This window comes from Ranitomeya imitator, chromosome 2 (genome assembly GCF_032444005.1).
Source record: "Ranitomeya imitator isolate aRanImi1 chromosome 2, aRanImi1.pri, whole genome shotgun sequence".
Lineage (NCBI taxonomy): Eukaryota > Metazoa > Chordata > Amphibia > Anura > Dendrobatidae > Ranitomeya > Ranitomeya imitator.
The window spans coordinates 149,496,740-149,522,629 of NC_091283.1; the positions used below are offsets into that span (position 1 = coordinate 149,496,740).

General features: G+C 45.7%; 1 protein-coding gene across 2 annotated transcripts in view; it reads right to left on the reverse strand.

Moving 5' to 3' along the window:
- The window catches only part of NOTCH1 (notch receptor 1), a 49,110-nt gene extending 24,250 nt beyond the window's left edge, over window positions 1–24,860 (reverse strand). The window contains exons 1-2 of one of the 2 annotated variants that reach the window (XM_069747471.1): window positions 24,616–24,860; window positions 12,918–12,990 (exon numbers count right to left, since the gene is read on the reverse strand). In XM_069747471.1, coding sequence (XP_069603572.1) covers window positions 12,918–12,990; window positions 24,616–24,673 — 131 coding nt within the window. In that variant the 5' untranslated portion in view covers window positions 24,674–24,860. The remainder of the gene's footprint in view (window positions 1–12,917; window positions 12,991–24,615) is intronic. The other variant, XM_069747472.1, reaches the window with a different exon arrangement.
- Between the last annotated feature and the right edge of the window lie 1,030 nt (window positions 24,861–25,890).

The following is a 25,890-nucleotide window of genomic DNA, read 5'->3' on the forward strand; positions in this document are numbered from 1 at the left end:
TCACACCTGAGCAATGTATGTGACTAGTTTCTCCTTACAGAAGGCATCTTGAAGCTGTCATCACCAACAAAGGCTTTCGTATGAAGTATTAGTTCAATTTTAGTAAGCGTGTTCAATACTTTTTCCCTATGTCATTTCTCACTATTACACAGTTTTGAACAGCTATGATGATTTATTTGTCAGTGTGGATTGTTTGTTACCGACATCTGGTCAGAATTTCATGTCAATAGCACCTTGAGAAATATGTTTACATTATCAAATTGGTGACATGTTCAATACTTATTTAACCCGCTGTTGACCCTCCAAAGCATCAGTCACAGCATAAGACTTAGAGCCAGTTCCATCTCCACATGGCTCAACTGCACCATTACATGTGTATCTTAACAATCTACTATATAATTGTCTAAGGGTCACTTCCGTCTGTCTGTCTGTCTTTCTGTCTGTCTGTCACGGATATTCATGGAAATCCAAGTCGCTGATGCGTATGCAGCATCAATAGTAAAACAATCTAATGTTACAAATAATAATAATAAAAAAAAGGTTATTCTCACCCTCCGACGTCACTTGCTGTCCTCGGCAGTGCAAGCGGCAGGTTCCGGTGCCAAGGATGCTATACGAGAAGGACCTGCCATAACGTCACGGTCATGTGACTGCGACGTCATCACAGGTCCTGCGCTCATACCAACCCTGGGACGGGAAACGGGAAGCTGCTGCATGCACCGCACACAGGCGCCAGGACTTCAAGGGGTCTTCGGAAGGTGAGTATATGTTTATTTTTTATTTTAAGTCTTTTTTAACCACGCATATAGTGCCCACATTGCTATATACTACATGGGCTGTGTTACATACTGCGTGGGCTGTGCTATATACTACATCTCTGTGCTATATACGATGTAGCTGGGCAATATACAACGTGACTGTGCAATATACAACGTGACTGTCCAATATACTACGTGCTCTGTGCTATATACTACGTGGTTGTGTCGGTTCTGTTATATACTACGTAGACTGTGCAATATACAACGTGGCTCTGTTATATACTACGTGGCAGTGCAATATACTACGATATACGATCTGGCTATGTTATATACTACGTGGATCTGCTATATACTACGTGGCTGACCAATATACTACGTGTCTGTGCAATACACTACGTAGCTGTGCAATACACTACGTGGCTATGTTATATACTACGTGGCTGTGTTATATACTACATACGCTGTGTTACATACTACGTAGCTCTGTTATATACTACGTCGGTTGTGTTATATACTACATCACTATGCAATATAGTATGTAGCCTGTGCTATATACTATCTACATATTCTAGAATACCCAATACGTTAGAATCGGGCCACCATCTAGTTCTAAATAATGAGCGAAGTCATCTATAGACCCCGGAAAGCTGCAGGGCCAGGCCACACTGAGACATCGCCACCATTTGCTGTTATAAACCAAAAGGTCTGACCATTTGCATCCACTGCCTAAAAAGGGACAAGAGATGCAAAAAGTCTTAAAGACATCAGCCCCATCTACTGCTTTAAGAGGGAGGTCTGGACTAGCCCAATTTCTAGACGCTAATATATTGTATTTCTAGGCTATATAAATGCACGAGAAGAAAAAAAAATTGACCACCAATAATCCACGTAAGCGTTGTTACTTGACTTTTCCAGGTTCTTGAATATCCAAAGCTCTGAACTGAGGAGACAGTGTGTGTGTGTAATGGAGTCACATACTGAGCGAAATGCAGAGATTAGATTATGAGCTTCTATGTTCTGCAGAAGAAGTTCCTGCTATATCTAGTTAGATCAACAATTATCAAGTTTGTTACTAAAAAAAAAAAAAAGTACAGAAAAGTAACAAAATAAACTTTGGGGAAAGTATTCATTTATTTTCTTAATTCCGAAGGAGGATCCTTGCCCCTGGATTTCCCTGCTCCCATTTTCTTTGTTAGGGAATTGTGAGAGAATTTGTTAGGAATTGGAGACATTTCGAGTTAATGAGAAAGCATTATGCCGGCCAAAAGGAGTGCAGAGAATAGGAGCAAAATTAATTAGGGCATCTGCCGGCTGCACAAAAGCTGCAAAGAACAGGTGTGCATATTAATGAGAGGCGGCAGCTGCCTCTCGCGAGTGGGGCCCAATCACCATGAAGAAGGAGCCCAGGATTGTGGGTGGCTGTCCGCTCTGCTTCCAGTCGGAGAATGCAGCGGGCTCGAGCTGCGCTCATGAGAGAGGCCATTGTCCTATGGCCGCTGAGGCCAGTGAAGGCATGTGGCTTGTATGAAGTGTGCACTCAGTTGGAAAGTCCGCCTCGCTACGCACTTTTCCAGGATGCATGCTAATATTAATGCGCTGCCAGCTATCCTGTGGGTTCCCTGTCACACATGTCAATGTGTTATCAAAGGCCGGATGCACCTGCAGGGGATGACATTCCAGAGACTGCGCCAACCACTTACTACCACTATTCAGACTAATCGCCGAGAAGAATCAGAGACCTAGCGACAGTGAAACACAATGCGGACCGCAGGATGAAAACCAGTGCGATAACTGCCTAAGTCTCTAGAGGAGCACGGCCATTACCTGACTCATGACCTGGTGTCTGCCACATCAAGTTGTCAATGGACAAGGAATTTGGGACTGATGCTTGATTTCTAGCGGTTACTAAACAGCAGGACAAGATCACATCATGACACAAAAGGGATGAGTCCAGATATGTGACTGAGCGTTGTGCAGACCCCAGATGCATGTAAGATGTGTTTATTCTGAGTGGGCCCCAACTCGAGGGACTGTCAAAAGATAAAGACTATGGAATATTTTTAGCATCGATTGAGTAAATGGAATTTCCTAAATTGTTCATATGATCTTATTTAGATAGACAGGAGTACAAAAGAAAAAACAAACAAACGGTAATCATTTAATATTAATAAAGTCCTGAAACTTTTCACTGTGTAGGTTATGAAACTATGGTTAAGAAGACCAAAAACTTGTCATACGTGGAGCCAAACTAGGTAGGAGTGTTAGGAAGCTAAACGGCTTTACCTCCAGGAGTATAGCAATTGCCTACAATGATATACTGCAACAAACCTTCGTGTGTGTGACCAGGACCTGGCTCTGTATATTCACACTGCAAAATATCAACAGGTGAATGTCGCTATAAATACCACATTAAACCATTCCAAACCATTTTTTATTTTTACACCCATTACTCTTGTAAGGCTGATGACATATTAAACTGGTCAATAAAAACTCCAGCAATATTTTTCTTTATTCTTCAGATGATAAACATCTGTGAGACGTTAACACCGCCAGTTTCAGGATGTGGAGACAAGTCGACGCTTCTCCTTTAGGCCATTTACAAGAAGCACATGATGAGTCTAATGAAGCCTCATAACATCCCGGACGACACAGGCCTCAGATCTGAAAATCTACATGAGGGCAAAAAGAATTCTATACTCTAGAGAAAACAACAATAAGGCGAATGTCAAAAACAGAAAAGAAGAAACAGCTGGGATCTCAGACACACAGCGACCACATACAGTCATGGCCAAAATATTGACACCCCTGCAATTCTGTCAGATAATACTCAGTTTCTTCCTGAAAATGATTGCAAACACAAATTATTTGGTATTATTATCTTCATTTAATTTGTTTTAAATGAAAAAACACAAAAGAGAATGAATCAAAAAGCAAAACATTGATCATTTCACACAAAACTCCAAAAATGGGCCAGACAAAAGTATTGGCACCCTCAGCCTAAGGCTGCCGTCACACTAGAAGTATTTGGTCAGTATTTTACATCAGTATTTGTAAGCCAAAACCAGGAGTGGAACAGTCAGAGGAAAAGTATAATAGAAACATATGCACAACTTCTGCATTTATCACCCACTCCTGGTTTTGGCTTACACATACTGATGTAAAATACTGACCAAATACTGCTAGTGTGACGCCAGCCTAATACTTGGTTGCACAACCTTTAGCCAAAATAACTGCGACCAACCGCTTCCGGTAACCATCAATGAGTTTCTTACAATGCTCTGCTGGAATTTTAGACCATTCTTCTTTGGCAAACTGCTCCAGGTCCCTGATATTTGAAGGGTGCCTTCTCCAAACTGCCATTTTTAGATCTCTCCACAGGTGATCTATGGGATTCAGGTCTGGACTCATTGCTGGCCACCTTAGAAGTCTCCAGTGCTTTCTCTCAAACCATTTCCTAGTGCTTTTTGAAGTGTGTTTTGGGTCATTGTCCTGCTGGAAGACCCATGACTAGTGTTGAGCATTCCGATACTGCAAGTATCGGGTATCGGCCGATATTTGCTGTATCGGAATTCGATACAGAGTTCCGATATTTTTGTGATACCGGAAATCGGAATGTACGGTGCGTATGGTTCCCAGGGTCTGGAGGAGAGGAAACTCTCCTTCAGGCCCTGGGATCCATATTAATGTAAAAAATAAAGAATAAAAATAAAAAATATGGATATACTCACCCCTCCGACGAACCCTGGCTGTCACCGCTGCAAGCGTCCGCCTCCGTTCCTGAGAATGTAGTGAGTGAAGGACCTTCGATGACGTCGCGGTCAGGTGAGCGGTCACGTGAGCGGTATTTTGCCGGTATCGGCCAATACCATCCGATAATTTCAAATATCGGCAGGTATCGCTCAACACTACCCATGACCTCTGAGGGAGACCCAGCTTTCTCACACTGGGCCCTACATTATGCTGCAAAATTTCAAGCAGTCCAGTGCCAGAGGCAGCAAAGCAACCCCAAAACATCAGGGAACCTCCGCCATGTTTGACTGTAGGGACCGTGTTCTTTTCTTTGAATGCCTCTTTTTTTCTCCTGTAAACTCTATGTTGATGCCTTTGCCCAAAAAGCTCTACTTTTGTCTCATCTGACCAGAGAACATTCTTCCAAAACGTTTTAGGCTTTTTCAGGTAAATTTTGGCAAACTCCAGCCTGGCTTTTTTATGTCTCGGGGTAAGAAGTGAGATCTTCCTGGGTCTCCTACCATACAGTCCCTTTTCATTCAGATGCCGACGGATAGTACGAGTTGACACTGTTGTACCCTTGGACTGCAGGGCAGCTTGAACTTGTTTGGATGTTAGTCAAGGTTCTTTACCCAACATCCGCACAATCTTGCGTTGAAATCTCTTGTCAATTTTTCTTTTCCGTCCACATCTAGGGAGGTTAGCCACAGTGCCATGGGCTTTAAACTTCTTGATGACACTGCGCACGGTAGACACAGGAACATTCAGGTCTTTGGAGATGGACTTTGTAGCCTAGAGATTGCTCATGCTTCCTCACAATTTGGTTTCTCAAGTCCTCAGACAGTTCTTTGGTCTTCTTTCTGTTCTCCATGCTGAATGTGGTACACACAAGGACACAGGAAAGCGGTTGAGTCAACTATAATCCATGTCAACTGGCTGCAAGTGTGATTTAGTTATTGCCAACACCTGTTAGGTGCCACAGGTAAGTTACAGGTGCAGATAATTACACAAATTCGAGAAGCATCACATGATTTTTCGAACAGTGCCAATACTTTTGTCCACCCCCTTTTTTATGTTTGGTGTGGAATTATATCCAATTTGGCTTTAGGACAATTCTTTTTGTGTTTTTTCATTTAAGACAAATTAAATGAAGATAATAATACCAAATAATTTGTGTTTGCAATCATTTTCAGGAAGAAAATAAGTATTATCTAACAGGACAGAATTGCAGGGGTGTCAATACTTTTGGCCATGACTGTATAACATTACGGATTGCTTCATTCATTTCCACCAATTTGATAACCATGGGCATGAATAGGCTGATCTGAAAAGTGATCTGGTACTGGTTGGCCCATGTGAAATCTGGAGACATTTCGCCCAAAGTAGCAAAGAGATGCTAAATACATAGCCAGCTGATTTTGTGTGTGCCTGGCAGTCAGGCGGCAAACCATCACCTGCATCTGAAATTCTTGTACTAGTTTTTAAAATTAGTTTTGATGAGTAACTATGACAGATTGTGTTTTTTCCTTGCTGGTGTCCGGCGGGTAAACAGCCTAATCCTCACTGATTGTACCATTTATGGTTTTTCCTAACCAGGGCCTGATATTATAGCCATCGATAAACAGCCATATGACAGGACCTGTAATCCGCATGTTCAAGCATACTACTAACAGGAGGAAATTTGCTCTGTTTATATGGGGTAAGACTGAGAATCCACCTGTAGACAGCAGAAAATCAGACTAAGCTCCAGAGTGGGAATGGACGCCTGTGCTTCATACTATGTACAGAGGTGACAGGAAGCAGCAGCGACTTCTACAAAGCATAATAAACGCCCAGAAAAAAAGAGGAAGCAAAAATACTACATTTCTTTCGCTGCTACAATAATGAAATTAAAAATGTAGAAAAAAAAAAAAAAAAATTGCAGAAGAAGTGACAGAAGTTGCTCGCATAATTCAAATATCCCGCCATCTATATTACAACCATCTGCAGCACATTTACTGCACTTAAGAAGTTCAATAAAACTTGGTACTATTGCCTTGTGCTGATCGCCCCGCTGCCAAGACTCTCAAGATGGCAGATGTTTCCCAGTAACCTTTGACCCCAGTCTTATTTCGGAGTTCAGGGATTGTAGCCATTGTGTGTGCAGCCATCTGCCGCCTCCTCCCCAGAAAGACGACAGCAACAATGGAGCAAGAGGGAAAGCACAGAACAAGAAGGGGAAAAGCCCCAGTCTGGGCCGCACAGCAGCGTGGGAATTGGATTGAAAACTCCAAACAGAAAATAACATCTACACTTCTCCCCAGTATCAGTCCTGGACTCTTTTTCAGCCAGTCAGTTAAAGCTTTTGAAATAGTCAGTACAGATGAACATAGGGTTGTCAGTCAATTTGGTCAGGAGTGTAGGAATATGGGGCAATCTGGGGAGCTGAACTGGTGGCAATGTTGGCTGCTTCCAACTTAAATTCTTATAAAATGCAGCAGAGATCACAAGCAGGCAAAACTTCAGTCATGGGAGAAATCTGCAGTGCCATTACTGGGGCTGTATCCATGCTTGCTGCAGTCAGAGTAGCCAGATTGTCCTCTTGGTGGCTTTATGTGGTAGACACAGATTTGTGTTCTACTCCCAGCAACACTCTGCTTCCACTAGAAATAAAGTTAACCGTGGGAAAGAACTTTTAAAATGTGAAGGGGTCATGACTTTAATTAGCTCCATCCCCCTCCCTAGCGTCTAAGAGTAATCACTGAGTTTCTGAGTGCTTGGAAGAAGCCCTAAATGTTTCCAGGTACCGGAAAAGAGTTGGCGCAAGATGCAGTCAGCACCCACTATCAAGGGCACAATCCCGATCTTACAAATGGACTTTATAGGAGCGAGACATTTCTGTGTTGTGTCATTCTGTTCATTACACGAAACATCGATCACAAAGCTATGAACCCAAGAGGGAAGATGATGTTACCCCCAGAGCGCTCAATGGAGACCCATTCATCTAATACAAATAAAAGGGATAAAAAAGGAAAATAAAATGACCTAAACTTGATCATTATGGCAGACACTGTCCGCTTGGGACAATCATTACTTCCGGAGAACCAACCTCAACATCAAATCAGTTTCTAACAACTTTAGGTGATGAAAGTAGATGCAGAATTTGAAGGATTGCTGTGCAAAATTAAAAATTGGGTTTTTCCTGTTTCACATATGAGGTGAATGATTATTTGCCTCTGCCCCCAATTCCCAGTCCTATTTAGAAAGGAAACAAGACCAGTCCGTGGTCTCATATCAACTATAGAGGGCGTTTTCCTTCTATACGCAGCCTCAGAACACAGACAGCAACTTTAACCGATGCCAGCAGGTTCCCTCACCGAATGTGGGGATAGTTATTAGAACACCTTCCCCCCAAAACCACAAGTGATCGGTTTAACCCACTGAGCAGACTGCCTCCTACCCGCCTTCGCAGCAGATGGATCTCCACCTGGATGGGAGTTTCATGTGGTTTCTCTACATCTGTTCCAGGAATCCACGGCCCGTTGTTAAACAGACGTCTATGTAAAATTGGGTAAAATGATCAGATCATCAACCTGAAAAGAAATAATAACCTACCCAAGAGACGGAACATTACAACTAATAACCTGTAATACACTGCAAAAGTACATCAGGAGAATCTGAGTAAATTGTCCTCAGAGGAGGCATCTTATTGCTCCCCATAGATACCACCCAATGAAATGCACAGTCATCGGGGGTACGAAGCAAAAAGAAAATTTCCAAAGCTAAATAGGACTCGTCCTTTTCTGTCAAGGGTTATCTCACACTCAGACATTTACATTTCAAGTCAGAAAACTGTCAATATGGCCATTACAACTCATCCTGCTTTCATCTTATGCGAGATTCCCTGGTAAAGTCGGAATATGGGAGCAGGGAATTAGGGTAGGTTAACACAACCGATTTCTCCACAAATTTGAAAAATGGACTGATTTTTCTGATCAGACTGGCATCAGTTTTTCTTGTAGGTGGAAAGAAAAAAAAGTTTCTACACTTCATCCTGTTAGTCTGCATTAATTCAGACTCAGACTTGCATTGGAGATTTTGATCAAACCCCTTGGATCAAAACCAGACATGCCTCCAATTTTTTCTGTGGACCTCTCGGCCTGAGGGGGGAGGGGAGGGGCTGCGTGGGGGAGTTAGGAATAAGAAAAATTGTACATGTGCACATCCCCATAAAATATCATAGGCACGAGTAATATCAGTGAAAACCATGGATAGCACTCGTAAGAGAAAATCGGTCATGTGCACGAGCCATCACATAGGATCAATCATCCAGGAACCTCAACAAATATCCAAGATGATCTCTATAGCCAAGAGACCTGCAGGCAAAGGTCTGGCCTCACCCCTTGGTGGCATTCCTCTGGATCCATGACCCCAGTGATTGGGATGATAGATGACGATTTTTGGGAGAACCCTAAGTGCTGTCAACACCAACAAACTCCAAAGTGGCCAGGCATGGACAAGGAGGAAATTTACTCCTAAAGTATGGGATCACGTTCTTTACTAGGATCCTGGGAGACTGAAGAAATGTTAAAGGACAGGATTTTCTCAAAACTGGCTGGACTAAAAAAAAACTGAGAATTTGAAGGTTTTTGTGGCCTCAACCTAGAAAAAAAAAGGAATCATGTTACCCAGAATCCACATCATCTGCTGTCAGATTTGTTAATGTTTTTTTGTCACCATGCTATAAATACACAGGTTTATATCAATGTCTTCTGCAACTGTTCAAAGCAATGTATAAGCTCCCTTGCTCCGTTATTCTACACACTTTGGATGCATAAGGCGAGGGAAAAAAAAAAAAAAAACACCTTGCACACCGACCTATACTGCTCTCTATAAACTCCACGCAGCCTTGAGGCTTATTTGCATGTTCGACTCATTGAACAAGTTATTAACCTCCAGTGAGCTGTGAATCTCCCACCTCTGTATGGACGGTACCCTTGCGAGGAGGTAAATACGAGGAATATTAACACACTGGGCATGGGAACCGCAGGGCAGGGGATGGAACATTAAACTCCAGGAATGGCAGTCAGGGCAAGTCAGGCATGGCGTCACCTCCTAGCACAGCAGCCTATATACTCAGATCCACATTGCCACCCAAGGAACATGGCAGAGCTGGCTGGGCACATGCTGCATAGAATACCTGCAGTTCGTTATTGTCAGCCACTTGTAGATACTACCCGGGCACAATGTGTCCAAGGCAAAAACAGCAGGAGAAAAGGTTTTGTAAACCAAAAATAATCTGTAACCTGCTTGTTAGGAAACGGACATCAGTCACAAAGAAATCAAAGAGTCCATTATAAATGGTGAAAGGCGTTTACCACAATAACACTGACACATACCGTGGTGGCCTCTGTGGCAATGGATACAGCTTCAATAAGAACTTTCCTTAGATCTTGGACTATTTTTATCACTGTTATCCATGTTTTCTCAAACACAGCTATGGAGCATCTACAAGACATGTGACCGTATGTACAGGGGGCGCCAGTGGTGGCAATATGAAGCATCATGTGCTCCTTTATTGGGGAGTTGCCTTCTTATCAACGCAGGAAAAAAAACGATGGAGGGGGAGAGCTGAGGCAGTCTGTGCAAACATCTGCTGACTACAGCGCTGGCAGATGGACGGGAAGGGACCTCTCACATGCAGACCATTATACAAAGGCTGTAGAGCAGGAGACTCCCCGTCCTCATAACGGGACTACAAGTGGATGAGCTTCACATCCTTCTGTCAGCACCATAAACCAACCAGCATGGCATCATTACAGCTTACACAGTTGTCACCCAGCTTTACCGTAGATGGGCAGACTAGACATTCAGCGGCCCAAGAAAGCTGTGTGCTGGCTGCACCAATGTCCAGTACCCGTAGGATAACTGGTGCAATAACCAATGGTGACCAAAGGAAAAGTTCTGGAAATTAACTGGGAAGTTTTGTTTAAAAAACAAAAACAAATAGGTGCCATCAAGCCCCCGAGCACTTGGAGGTGCCCCCCAATATAATCTGACATCTGGCTGCAAGTTTCAGACTCTGCAGATGGAGGAGACTTGCTCGCTTTACACATCAGCTGCAGAAAAGCAGGAATCTCCTTTCCCTCAGCGGTTTTTATTTCACTTGACTTTCTAATTGGATTTGGGGGAAACATAATGGAACCTTTGTGAACAAAACTGATAAGAGACAGGTGAATGTGAGATGTGGCTGCCAGCCAGTGCGCCATATTGTATCCCAGCCGGGCTCAGATGCCACGCTATCCTGACGCTTATCTGGACCCGGCGCTGTGATGACAGAGACTCCTACAAAATCAGGAGAGAGCAGAAGAGGGGCAGGATACAGCAAATACCAGAGATTTCTCATTAACCAATTCACTGAGAATTTACTCCTTATTATAATCCAGGAGTTTAATTGGTGCAATTAAAGTCCATGGGTTCCTGTAGTTGGGGGAGGGGCAGGATACAAGAACACAGGGTGATAATTGCACTTTTCTTTAAAAACGTCCCTTTGGGAAAATTGTTTAAGGAGATGATCAGGCTTAAAGTGACTGAGCTACTTAGCATTACACAGCCAAATACACCGGGAGGAACCATTGGAAAACATTCATCAGAACAGTTGTGTTATTCAGAGGGCCCCTGGGATCGGGCAACCATCTGCCTGCAGATTATGGTCACCACGCTCATTTAAGAACGCTGTTTTCGCAGCTTGCCACCCCGGCTTCGCTTTATCTGGCTCCTAGAGACAAATTACACACAGAATCACACAAAAAAAAAAAAAATCAGTGCGGGCTTCGCTCATTTAGATACAGCTGTCAGGAAACTCCTGGAGAGAAATCTACAATCACACGTTTCATTCAGACGCTGCAATAAAACGCAGTCAGGGGATTCGTGAGCGTCACGCTGATCTGAAGAAACAACAAATCTAGCCAATTAGATAAAAACTCACTGGTGGAGAAATTTAAGGAAAATTTAAGAATTGTATTTTTTGTACAGATGCCTCCTCTTAACAAACGTCTCCGTGTCTCAGCCCCCGATTGTGAAGACGAGGGATATTCCATGATCGTTTGCTCTGGATACAAGTTCTCATTGTGTCTCCTCTGAAGTTTTATATTTTTTTTTTATTCACTGTCCTTGGGATTGGGGGTCAGTAATAGAATCAGCCCCCAAGAATAAAAAGTGTCCGCAGTGCATTCTGGGCCGGCGGGTGATTAGTTGCACAATGTTAATCTGCATCTCTGAATAATGGAGACCAAATTTTGAGCGAACCCCAGCTGTCGCTTTTCTCAATGAAAAAAGAACAAGATTTACAGCATCAAGCAGCCATGTGGCTTCAGTGTGAAGGGTGGAGGGGAAAAAAGTGGTCTGTATTCATTAGAGGCGGACAATAGAGGGGCTGCCCTGTGCAAGACTGCCTGTCAATAGGCCTGAAGGACTCGCTATTGTTCATCAGGATCATCCTGGGGGGAAGCTGCTAACATCGCCAGGAAATTGCATCATGTCTGTGCCCAAATACCTGTGTGCCCAAATAGAACGAGAATATATATACACATATATATATATACACATATATATATACACATATATATATATATATATATATACACATATACACTATATACTGTATATATAGTTTGCTTCCGTGATATTTATAATGATCTTGGTGGCCAGTGAGGCATCTACACCTATCACTAATCCCAATGTTGGAAGACTACAGTCAGCCCCTCCCCAGCCTCAATTGGCAGATACCAGAAAGTAATAGTTTGTAGCATATTTATTTTATTCACTTATATAGCAACAATAATTCCACATTGCTGTACAGACATGATTATCAGGATAGGTGAATACAGTCAGTCTCTTCATGGCTGATCACACTATTTTTTGCTCTATTATATGGTGACATTCGTATTTATAGAACATCCAAAGAAAAAGAAAAGGTGGCACTCACCAAGCAATGTATTAAAAATCCTTTATTCTTCCATATATCGGAGTAAGGACATGCCTTTTGGGCTGCAGGTAAAACGAGAGGGTGCGGGGAGTGAACCGGGCGAAACGGCTGTCGTCCACTTCACTCCCCGCACCCTCTCGTTTTACCTGCAGCCCGAAAGGCATGTCCTTACTCCGATATATGGAAGAATATAGGATTTTGAATACATCGCTTGGTGAGTGCCACCTTTTCTTTTTCTTTGGATGTTCAATACGAATTACTGTTTGGTAGAGCACCACAGTGCGATTATATTCCACCGTTGGTCCGATTGCCATGAGAGACTTTGATTGCTGCAGTAAATTGCTCACTTGAAGGCCATCTAAAACCATCTATCCTGGTGCCGTCATACTCTCTTCTCTTTTTATATGGACTATTTGTATTTATAGCCTCAGGGAGAGCGCGCTGTACAAATGATGGTGACTCACCTGCACTCCGTCCCGCCAGCCTCACATCTCCCATTATTCAGGCATGTTTCTCCTGGCTGCGTACACCGTAATCCTGCAAAAAGGGACAGCACCATTAAAGTCTGGCAGCAAAGTATAACAGAAGTTATCAGCTCAGTATTAAAGTACACTACGGTGAATGTAGACTGTGACTGATACATAGAAGAGACAGTTAGCCCTGTGAATGGGCAGCTTCACCAGGCACTGGCCACGGCTATGCCACTAGAAATGGACTCCCCAGACACATCGACTTCGAACCAAAAGACACATGAGCCTCTCGGGAGTGGAGCCTGAAAAGCTGTAACATCATCATGTGCCCTGGACACCGACATAACGATGAAAGATCAGAGGCAGGAATGAGAACTGTAACGGAGATGTAGCGGTCTGCTCCTCATGTATATACACCAGGGTAGGGAGCGGGTTTGTCCTGCCAGGCACTGGCATGGGGCACTGCACACAGTGGGGCACTACCCTGTAGTCACCTGGACATGATTTATCACTGCAGACAGGAAACATGTTCTCGTTAATTCCTGCACTAAAGTCTTGATTTAAAAGAAGCAGAAAGCAAAATTGTGATAAAGTATTTCACATTGAGTCACAGCACGTGGGAGAGGGGACAATGACAGACTAGGATTTACAACTTCATTTTGGACCATTCGTTTAGTAATCGATATTTCCAGGACTCTCAGGATGAAAGTTTCTTGTGCACTATTAGGCTATGTGCACACGTATATAAAACACTGCATTTTTCCTGCGGGTTTACTGCGGTTTTTGTGCGGATTCTACTGCGGTTTTACACCTGCAGTTTTCTATTATGGAGCAGGTGTAAAACCGCTGCGGATTCCGCACAAAGAATTGACATGCTGCGGAATGTATACCGCTGCGTTTCAGCGCGTTTTTTTCCGCAGCATGTGCGCAGCATTTTCGGTTTCCCATAAGTTTACATTGTACTGTAAACTCATGGGAAAATGCTGCGGACCCGCCGTAAAATCCGCATCGTGTGCACAGAGCCTTACTAGTTATGCCCAACAAAGTTAGGCATCCTCAATAATCAGAACCTCCCACTCCCGTCTCCAAGACTTTACACGTGCTGCGCCGATTCTTTGGAATTCACTACCTAGGTTAATACGATTAATCCCCAATCCCCACAGTTTTAAGCGTACCCTAAAAACTCATTTGTTCAGACTGGCCTACCGCCTCAATGCATTAACCTAACGATCCCTGTGTGGCCTATTTATAAAAAAAAAAAAAAAAAAGGTTCCTCGCATCATGTTCTCATACACTTTATGCAGTATTAGCCCTCTGTGTCTGTACTGCTACATACTTAGGCAGATAACTGGTTCATGCAGCTTTACATGAACACCCGAGCCTTACACTATGGCCGGTCCGAATAACTAAAGCAATTGTTACCATCCACCTCTCGTGTCTCCCCTTTTCCTCATAGTCTGTAAGCTTGCGAGCAGGGCCCTCACTCCTCCTGGTATCTGTATTGAACTATATTTCTGTTATGCTGTAATGTCTATTGTCTGTACAATTCCCGTCTATAATTTGTAAAGCACTGCGGAATATGTTGGCGCTATATAAATAAAAATTATTATTATATTATTAACAAAGTTTAGAAAGATGAGGACTAGATGGTGCCACATCTGAGGGGTCATTCTTTAGCATCACTACTGATGGAATACCCCCATGTGTCCTGAAGTACCCGCTGCGGGGGAGGGGATGTGTGACATACAAATAACGCCCCCACCCCTCCAGGCTGCTCCTGGGAAAACACAACAGCTGCAGAGCAGGGTCTATTCTTCATTCCCAACAAAGAAGGAAATCAGAGCCGGCCATTGTGAGGATCCACACACCTCTTGGCATATTGTTCAGCACAGGGCAGGAATCCATGTCCTGCTCCCCTGTCACATAATACCTGCAGCCCAGAGCTGGGACTAGAATAGCCCCCTGCTAGGAGAGCACACTGCCGCCTGTGTTTGCCCTCCTGGAGAGGGGGCATCAAAGAGAAGGCCAATTAACTCTTCAGAACAAAACCCACTCTAAAAAAAAAAAAAAAATAATAATAATAATAATAATAATAATAATAGAGGAGCCATGCTCCACCTGTGAGGCCATGGCTGCTGTGATACTACAAACCCCAGCAGGCTATGGCAGCCTCTCTTATGAGCCTACTGCAGATACTAGAGGACAGAAGTGACAATGAGAACTGGGCGCCAATCCTGTTATGTCAGCCATATTGGAAGTTACCCGATTTTTACAGACTTTGGTACAATTAGCAAAATGCAGAAAGGACGACTCCGTCTAATTTTCACTGTGTACCGTTCTCTTATGGACTGATTAAATAGTCAGGTGTTGGAAACCCAGAAGTTTAAGAAGCAGACAAGCGTCACATTCACCCCCTCCCTCCCATTTCCCTGCAGTCATTCTGCGATAGGAAATGATCTGAACTGTGAAACTAGACGGGGAAAGTTTGCGCCTCCAGCTTCTTCGTAGAGGAACAGATTTCAGCTCCAAAACAAGTTCAGAGACTTGTCCACAGAGCACGTGCGGCAAACCTAAATGATGGGGCGAGCCTATCCTCAAATACAAGCCTCCCAGCAGGGGAGAGACATTATCCAGTGTATCCCAGAGGGCCCAGCTACCACCACTGTAGCCCAACAGCAATCACTAAGCTCTAGAATAGCCTGTTAACCCCCCCAGTGCCAGTCATTATACACGGTTCTCAATGGTAAAAGTCAAAAACCTTGCACAATGCTAAAGTCAAGTTCTCATCTACCTCCTAATATGACCACTGGGGGCACTGCTTCACATAGAGACCCCCTCACATAATAGTAATAAAGTATCCAAGTAAAAAAACGACATTTCTATATAAACACGATACAACATTTCCTGTACTGATAACTACTGTTATGGTAGGGGGGAACAGGGGTCTGATTAAGGAGAAATGTCAGTGAAGGACACCTATGTGTGGGGGGACTCTGCTTCCGCTACTAAACAGAAAGCAGAAGAATAACTGTCCCTAGTCTGAGAGGCCGGAAACCCTCAAAATGGGGCAGACAGTGAAGCCGCTGATAATGATTGCAAGCTCATGGGACAAGACATCCAGTAACAGCAGCTCATAAGCAGATTTATTCACAGAAAATAATCCAGGCCGGAAACATCATACTAGGTGGACCCCAAAATACAAAGAATCCCCCAATTAGACACAATGAACACCCATACAGGACCAGCAGTCCGCTCACCATAAAATTTAAAAACGTAACCTCATAGCACCTCCACACTCCACAGTGCTGTTCACGACCACAACCCAAGGCATCAGCTGCCAGAAGTCACAGATGGAGGGGTTTTCTCTGTCCACCAAACACTCAAATGCAAAAGAGACAATGAAGATGAATCGGCAGCTCCTTCCACCTGGGAACTACAAGGCCCAGCAGGCTTGGCACCTCACTGGCAGTTTTGGTGTTCAGGCTGCCTGCACCTTGTGTACTAGAATCCAGAAACATTGAGAGAAGGATGAGCCTGATGTCACACACACCCCAGAGGTCTACACACTGCTCCCCAATGATGAGTGTGTAGGGGGATCATAGACCCAGGGCAGGAGCAGCAGTGTCCCCTCCACCTCTTATCCACAGAACCGATGTACACAGGAGCATTATAGAGCGGAGGACCAGAGAACCTGCTGCCCATCCAATGCCACAGTCATCTGTACCCACCAACAGAAGCTGCAGATTGTCAGCTCCACGGGTCAGACAGGAGTGATCAGAGCCTTCTGATTATATAGTACATTGTATCATCCGTACACAGCTCCTGCACGTTACACTATCAGTCCATATACACAGCTCCTGCACGTTACACTATCAGTCCATATACACAGCTCCTGCACGGTACACTGTATCAGTCCATATACACAGCTCCTGCACGTTACACTGTATCAGTCCATATACACAGCTCCTGCACGTTACACTATCAGTCCATATACACAGCTCCTGCACGTTACACTATCAGTCCATATACACAGCTCCTGCACGTTACACTATCAGTCCATATACACAGCTCCTGCACGTTACACTATCAGTCCATATACACAGCTCCTGCACGGTACACTGTATCAGTCCATATACACAGCTCCTGCACGTTACACTGTATCAGTCCATATACACAGCTCCTGCACGTTACACTATCAGTCCATATACACAGCTCCTGCACGTTACACTATCAGTCCATATACACAGCTCCTGCACGGTACACTATCAGTCCATATACACAGCTCCTGCACGTTACACTATCAGTCCATATACACAGCTCCTGCACGTTACACTATCAGTCCATATACACAGCTCCTGCACGTTACACTATCAGTCCATATACACAACTCCTGCACGTTACACTATCAGTCCATATACACAGCTCCTGCACGTTACACTATCAGTCCATATACACAGCTCCTGCACGGTACACTGTATCAGTCCATATACACAGCTCCTGCACGTTACACTATCAGTCCATATACACAGCTCCTGCACGGTACACTGTATCAGTCCATATACACAGCTCCTGCACGTTACACTATCAGTCCATATACACAGCTCCTGCACGGTACACTATCAGTCCATATACACAACTCCTGCACGTTACACTATCAGTCCATATACACAGCTCCTGCACGTTACACTATCAGTCCATATACACAGCTCCTGCACGTTACACTATCAGTCCATATACACAGCTCCTGCACGGTACACTATCAGTCCATATACACAGCTCCTGCACGGTACACTATCAGTCCATATACACAGCTCCTGCACGTTACACTATCAGTCCATATACACAGCTCCTGCACGTTACACTATCAGTCCATATACACAGCTCCTGCACGGTACACTATCAGTCCATATACACAGCTCCTGCACGTTACACTGTATCAGTCCATATACACAGCTCCTGCACGTTACACTGTATCAGTCCATATACACAGCTCCTGCACGTTACACTATCAGTCCATATACACAGCTCCTGCACGGTACACTATCAGTCCATATACACAGCTCCTGCACGTTACACTATCAGTCCATATACACAGCTCCTGCACGGTACACTATCAGTCCATATACACAGCTCCTGCACGTTACACTGTATCAGTCCATATACACAGCTCCTGCACGGTACACTGTATCAGTCCATATACACAGCTCCTGCACGTTACACTATCAGTCCATATACACAGCTCCTGCACGTTACACTATCAGTCCATATACACAGCTCCTGCACGTTACACTATCAGTCCATATACACAGCTCCTGCACGTTACACTATCAGTCCATATACACAGCTCCTGCACGTTACACTATCAGTCCATATACACAGCTCCTGCACGTTACACTATCAGTCCATATACACAGCTCCTGCACGTTACACTATCAGTCCATATACACAGCTCCTGCACGTTACACTATCAGTCCATATACACAGCTCCTGCACGGTACACTATCAGTCCATATACACAGCTCCTGCACGTTACACTGTATCAGTCCATATACACAGCTCCTGCACGTTACACTGTATCAGTCCATATACACAGCTCCTGCACGTTACACTATCAGTCCATATACACAGCTCCTGCACGTTACACTATCAGTCCATATACACAACTCCTGCACGTTACACTATCAGTCCATATACACAGCTCCTGCACGTTACACTATCAGTCCATATACACAGCTCCTGCACGGTACACTGTATCAGTCCATATACACAGCTCCTGCACGTTACACTATCAGTCCATATACACAGCTCCTGCACGTTACACTGTATCAGTCCATATACACAGCTCCTGCACGTTACACTATCAGTCCATATACACAGCTCCTGCACGTTACACTATCAGTCCATATACACAGCTCCTGCACGGTACACTATCAGTCCATATACACAGCTCCTGCACGGTACACTATCAGTCCATATACACAGCTCCTGCACGTTACACTATCAGTCCATATACACAGCTCCTGCACGTTACACTATCAGTCCATATACACAGCTCCTGCACGGTACACTATCAGTCCATATACACAGCTCCTGCACGTTACACTGTATCAGTCCATATACACAGCTCCTGCACGTTACACTGTATCAGTCCATATACACAGCTCCTGCACGTTACACTATCAGTCCATATACACAGCTCCTGCACGGTACACTATCAGTCCATATACACAGCTCCTGCACGTTACACTATCAGTCCATATACACAGCTCCTGCACGGTACACTATCAGTCCATATACACAGCTCCTGCACGTTACACTGTATCAGTCCATATACACAGCTCCTGCACGGTACACTGTATCAGTCCATATACACAGCTCCTGCACGTTACACTATCAGTCCATATACACAGCTCCTGCACGTTACACTATCAGTCCATATACACAGCTCCTGCACGTTACACTATCAGTCCATATACACAGCTCCTGCACGTTACACTATCAGTCCATATACACAGCTCCTGCACGTTACACTATCAGTCCATATACACAGCTCCTGCACGTTACACTATCAGTCCATATACACAGCTCCTGCACGTTACACTATCAGTCCATATACACAGCTCCTGCACGGTACACTATCAGTCCATATACACAGCTCCTGCACGCTACACTGTATCAGTCCATATACACAGCTCCTGCACGTTACACTGTATCAGTCCGTATACACAGCTCCTGCACGGTACACTGTATCAGTCCGTATACACAGCTCCTGCACGGTACACTATCAGTCCGTATACACAGCTCCTGCACGTTACACTATCAGTCCGTATACACAACTCCTGCACGGTACACTGTATCAGTCCGTATACACAGCTCCTGCACGGTACACTGTATCAGTCCATATACACAGCTCCTGCACGGTACACTGTATCAGTCCATATACACAGCTCCTGCACGGTACACTATCAGTCCATACACACAGCTCCTGCACGTTACACTATCAGTCCGTATACACAGCTCCTGCACGTTACACTATCAGTCCGTATACACAACTCCTGCACGTTACACTGTACCAGTCCGTACACAGCTCCTGCACGTTACACTATCAGTCCATATACACAGCTCCTGCACGTTACACTGTATCAGTCCGTACACAGCTCCTGCACGTTACACTATCAGTCCGTATACACAGCTCCTGCACGTTACACTATCAGTCCGTATACACAACTCCTGCACGGTACACTGTATCAGTCCATATACACAGCTCCTGCACGGTACACTGTATCAGTCCATATACACAGCTCCTGCACGGTACACTGTATCAGTCCGTACACAGCTCCTGCACGTTACACTATCAGTCCATACACACAGCTCCTGCACGTTACACTATCAGTCCGTATACACAGCTCCTGCACGTTACACTGTATCAGTCCATACACACAACTCCTGCACGTTACACTGTACCAGTCCATTCACAGCTCCTGCACGTTACACTATCAGTCCATACACACAGCTCCTGCACGTTACACTATCAGTCCATACACACAGCTCCTGCACGTTACACTATCAGTCCGTATACACAGCTCCTGCACGTTACACTATCAGTCCGTATACACAGCTCCTGCACGTTACACTATCAGTCCGTATACACAACTCCTGCACGTTACACTATCAGTCCGTATACACAGCTCCTGCACGTTACACTATCAGTCCATACACACAGCTCCTGCACGTTACACTATCAGTCCGTATACACAGCTCCTGCACGTTACACTATCAGTCCGTACACACAGCTCCTGCACGTTACACTATCAGTCCGTACACACAGCTCCTGCACGTTACACTATCAGTCCGTACACAACTCCTGCACGTTACACTGTACCAGTCTGTACACAGCTCCTGCACGTTACACTATCAGTCCGTACACAGCTCCTGCACGTTACACTGTATCAGTCCGTACACAGCTCCTGCACGTTACACTGTACCAGTCCATATACACAGCTCCTGCACATTACACTGTATCAGTCCATATACACAGCTCCTGCACGTTACACTGTACCAGTCCATATACACAGCTCCTGCACGGTACACTGTATCAGTCCATATACACAGCTCCTGCACGGTACACTGTATCAGTCCATATGCACAGCTCCTGCACGGTACACTGAATATACACGGCTCCTGCACGGTACACTGTATCAGTCCATATACACAGCTCCTGCACATTACACTGTATCAGTCCATATACACAGCTCCTGCACGTTACACTGTATCAGTCCATATACACAGCTCCTGCACGGTACACTGTATCAGTCCATATACACAGCTCCTGCACGGTACACTGTATCAGTCCATATACACAGCTCCTGCACGGTACACTATCAGTCCATACACACAGCTCCTGCACGTTACACTATCAGTCCGTATACACAGCTCCTGCACGTTACACTATCAGTCCGTATACACAACTCCTGCACGTTACACTGTACCAGTCCGTACACAGCTCCTGCACGTTACACTATCAGTCCATATACACAGCTCCTGCACGTTACACTGTATCAGTCCGTACACAGCTCCTGCACGTTACACTATCAGTCCGTATACACAGCTCCTGCACGTTACACTATCAGTCCGTATACACAACTCCTGCACGGTACACTGTATCAGTCCATATACACAGCTCCTGCACGGTACACTGTATCAGTCCATATACACAGCTCCTGCACGTTACACTGTATCAGTCCGTACACAGCTCCTGCACGTTACACTGTATCAGTCAATATACACAGCTCCTGCACGTTACACTGTATCAGTCCGTACACAGCTCCTGCACGTTACACTGTATCAGTCCATATACACAGCTCCTGCACGTTACACTGTATCAGTCCGTACACAGCTCCTGCACGTTACACTGTATCAGTCCATATACACAGCTCCTGCACGTTACACTGTATCAGTCCGTACACAGCTCCTGCACGTTACACTGTATCAGTCCGTACACAGCTCCTGCACGTTACACTGTATCAGTCAATATACACGGCTCCTGCACGGTACACTGTATCAGTCAATATACACAGCTCCTGCACGTTACACTGTATCAGTCCGTACACAGCTCCTGCACGTTACACTGTATCAGTCCATATACACAGCTCCTGCACGTTACACTGTATCAGTCCGTACACAGCTCCTGCACGTTACACTGTATCAGTCCATATACACAGCTCCTGCACGTTACACTGTATCAGTCCGTACACAGCTCCTGCACGTTACACTGTATCAGTCCGTACACAGCTCCTGCACGTTACACTGTATCAGTCCATATACACAGCTCCAGCACGTTACACTGTATCAGTCCGTACACAGCTCCTGCACGTTACACTGTATCAGTCCATATACACAGCTCCTGCACGTTACACTGTATCAGTCCATATACACAGCTCCTGCACGTTACACTGTATCAGTCCATATACACAGCTCCTGCACGTTACACTGTATCAGTCCATATACACAGCTCTTGCACGTTACACTGTATCAGTCCATATACACAGCTCCTGCACGTTACACTGTATCAGTCCATATACACAGCTCCTGCACGTTACACTGTATCAGTCCATATACACAGCTCCTGCACGGTACACTGTATCAGTCCATATACACAGCTCCTGCACATTACACTGTTTCAGTATCTATGCACAGCGCCTGTACGTCACACTGTGACAGTATCAATACACTGCTCCTGCACCGTTACGCTGTCAGTATCTATGCACAGCGCCTGCACTGTTACGCTGTTTCAGTATCTATGCACAGCGCCTGTACGTGTGTCAGTATCTATGCACAGCGCCTGTACGTGTGTCAGTATCTATGCACAGCGCCTGTACGTGTGTCAGTATCTATGCACAGCGCCTGTACGTGTGTCAGTATCTATGCACAGCGCCTGTACGTGTGTCAGTATCTATGCACAGCGCCTGTACGTGTGTCAGTATCTATGCACAGCGCCTGTACGTTACGCTGTGTCAGTATCTATGCACAGCGCCTGTACGTTACGCTGTGTCAGTATCTATGCACAGCGCCTGTACGTTACGCTGTGTCAGTATCTATGCACAGCGCCTGTACGTTACGCTGTGTCAGTATCTATGCACAGCGCCTGTACGTTACGCTGTGTCAGTATCTATGCACAGCGCCTGTACGTTACGCTGTGTCAGTATCTATGCACAGCGCCTGTACGTTACGGTGTGTCAAGTATCTATGCACAGCGCCTGTACGTTACGGTGTGTCAGTATCTATGCACAGCGCCTGTACGTTACGCTGTGTCAGTATCTATGCACAGCGCCTGTACGTTACGCTGTGTCAGTATCTATGCACAGCGCCTGTACGTTACGCTGTGTCAGTATCTATGCACAGCGCCTGTACGTTACGCTGTGTCAGTATCTATGCACAGCGCCTGTACGTTACGCTGTGTCAGTATCTATGCACAGCGCCTGTACGTTACGCTGTGTCAGTATCTATGCACAGCGCCTGTACGTTACGCTGTGTCAGTATCTATGCACAGCGCCTGTACGTTACGCTGTGTCAGTATCTATGCACAGCGCCTGTACGTTACGCTGTGTCAGTATCTATGCACAGCGCCTGTACGTTACGCTGTGTCAGTATCTATGCACAGCGCCTGTACGTTACGCTGTGTCAGTATCTATGCACAGCGCCTGTACGTTACGCTGTGTCAGTATCTATGCACAGCGCCTGTACGTTACGCTGTGTCAGTATCTATGCACAGCGCCTGTACGTTACGCTGTGTCAGTATCTATGCACAGCGCCTGTACGTTACGCTGTGTCAGTATCTATGCACAGCGCCTGTACGTTACGCTGTGTCAGTATCTATGCACAGCGCCTGTACGTTACGCTGTGTCAGTATCTATGCACAGCGCCTGTACGTTACGCTGTGTCAGTATCTATGCACAGCGCCTGTACGTTACGCTGTGTCAGTATCTATGCACAGCGCCTGTACGTTACGCTGTGTCAGTATCTATGCACAGCGCCTGTACGTTACGCTGTGTCAGTATCTATGCACAGCGCCTGTACGTTACGCTGTGTCAGTATCTATGCACAGCGCCTGTACGTTACGCTGTGTCAGTATCTCTGCACAGCGCCTGTACGTTACGCTGTGTCAGTATCTATGCACAGCGCCTGTACGTTACGCTGTGTCAGTATCTCCGCACAGCGCCTGTACGTTACGCTGTGTCAGTATCTATGCACAGCGCCTGTACGTTACGCTGTGTCAGTATCTATGCACAGCGCCTGTACGTTACGCTGTCAGTATCTATGCACAGCGCCTGTACGCTACGCTGTCAGTATCTATGCACAGCGCCTGTACGTTACGCTGTGTCAGTATCTATACACTGCTCCTTCACCGTTACGCTGTGTCAGTATCTATGCACAGCGCCTGTACGTTACGCTGTGTCAGTATCTATGCACAGCGCCTGTACGTTACGCTGTCAGTATCTATGCACAGCGCCTGTACGTGTGTCAGTATCTATGCACAGCGCCTGTACGTTACGCTGTGTCAGTATCTATACACTGCTCCTTCACCGTTACGCTGTGTCAGTATCTATGCACAGCGCCTGTACGTGTGTCAGTGTCTATGCACAGCGCCACTGTCGGTCTGTGTGGAGTGTCAGCTCTTGGGCTCACGCTTTACCTTGTGCAGTGACGGTCAGCGCCAGGACCATTATAGCGGCGGCTCCTGCCCGCTCCATTCCTCCTGGACGCGGCTACAGCAGACACATAAGTCCTCGGTATAATCCTGCCCCGCTTCCCGCACTGTGGCCGGCTTCCTCCGCGCAGCTCTCCGGTCTCTCTCAGTCCCCGGAGCCGCAGCTCTGCTCCAGGTCTCAGCAGGGAAATGCCCAGAGTGAGCGCAGCGCTGGGTGTGCGCGACCGGCCAGTCTCCTTCCGCCGGCAGAGGGAGGGACTACTTCTTCACAAACTTCAAAAGTTGTGACTTGTGGCTGCGGAGGGATCGGGCTGATGCTCACTCTCATTACCATGTGAATAGGAGTGTGGAGGGCGCTGTGCTGCCGGGGAGGAGGGGAAGGGTCCGGGGGGGGCTGGCTATGGCTATGGCTGCAGGCACAGTGCCCAAGGGACTGGTGGCAGGAAGAGCTGTCAGGGGACTGTAAATCCCAGCAGTGTGCAGGACTGTGATTGCTACTTGCATCATGTCACATCCTGCTGGTACTTGTAGTCAGTCCTGGGTCATCAGGGAAACCATAGGATGTAGAGCCTGCTGATACTTGTGGTTCTATTGGCCACAGTTAAATAGGGGACTGCGGCAGAAATCTGTTCTGTGACCCCTAACGGGATACAGGGCCACCAGCCAACCCCTTTAATAATGCTGATTTTACACTGATGAGCATTTTCCCATTAGCAGCTGAACTCTAGCCCTTGCCCAGAACACGCCATTACAACTAGGCCCTGAACCCTTCCTTGGCTGGCCCTGAAGGGGTTACCCGGGGCCACCCTCAGGCACATAGCATGTGGTCAGGGCATAGTATGGATTTCAGCCTCATGCTGTCATTCTGGATACAACCATCTGTCAAGCGATGCTCTTCACCCCCTCCCCTGGCGTCACTGGGATGGATCCGCTGCAGTAATGGTTGGCAGTCCGGACAATATGATGTGAGCTGTCGGCCGCTGGTACAACTTATTGTGAGGAATAACTATTTACTTCAGTCTTCAAGAGGTTAAAACGTGGTAAGCGGTGATAATGGCCACTTGTCACCTTTATTCACCACAACATGGAAAGTACGCTAATTTCCAGAAGGATTGGGGGGTTATGGTGATATTCCACTTTTTACACCATCTCCTACTGGCGCAAATAAAAAAAATGTCATAATATGGGACCAACCTGGTTTATGGAGCTGAAAATAAAAATGATGGATTTGGTGCAAAAGTGCTTTAAAATTAGAGCACA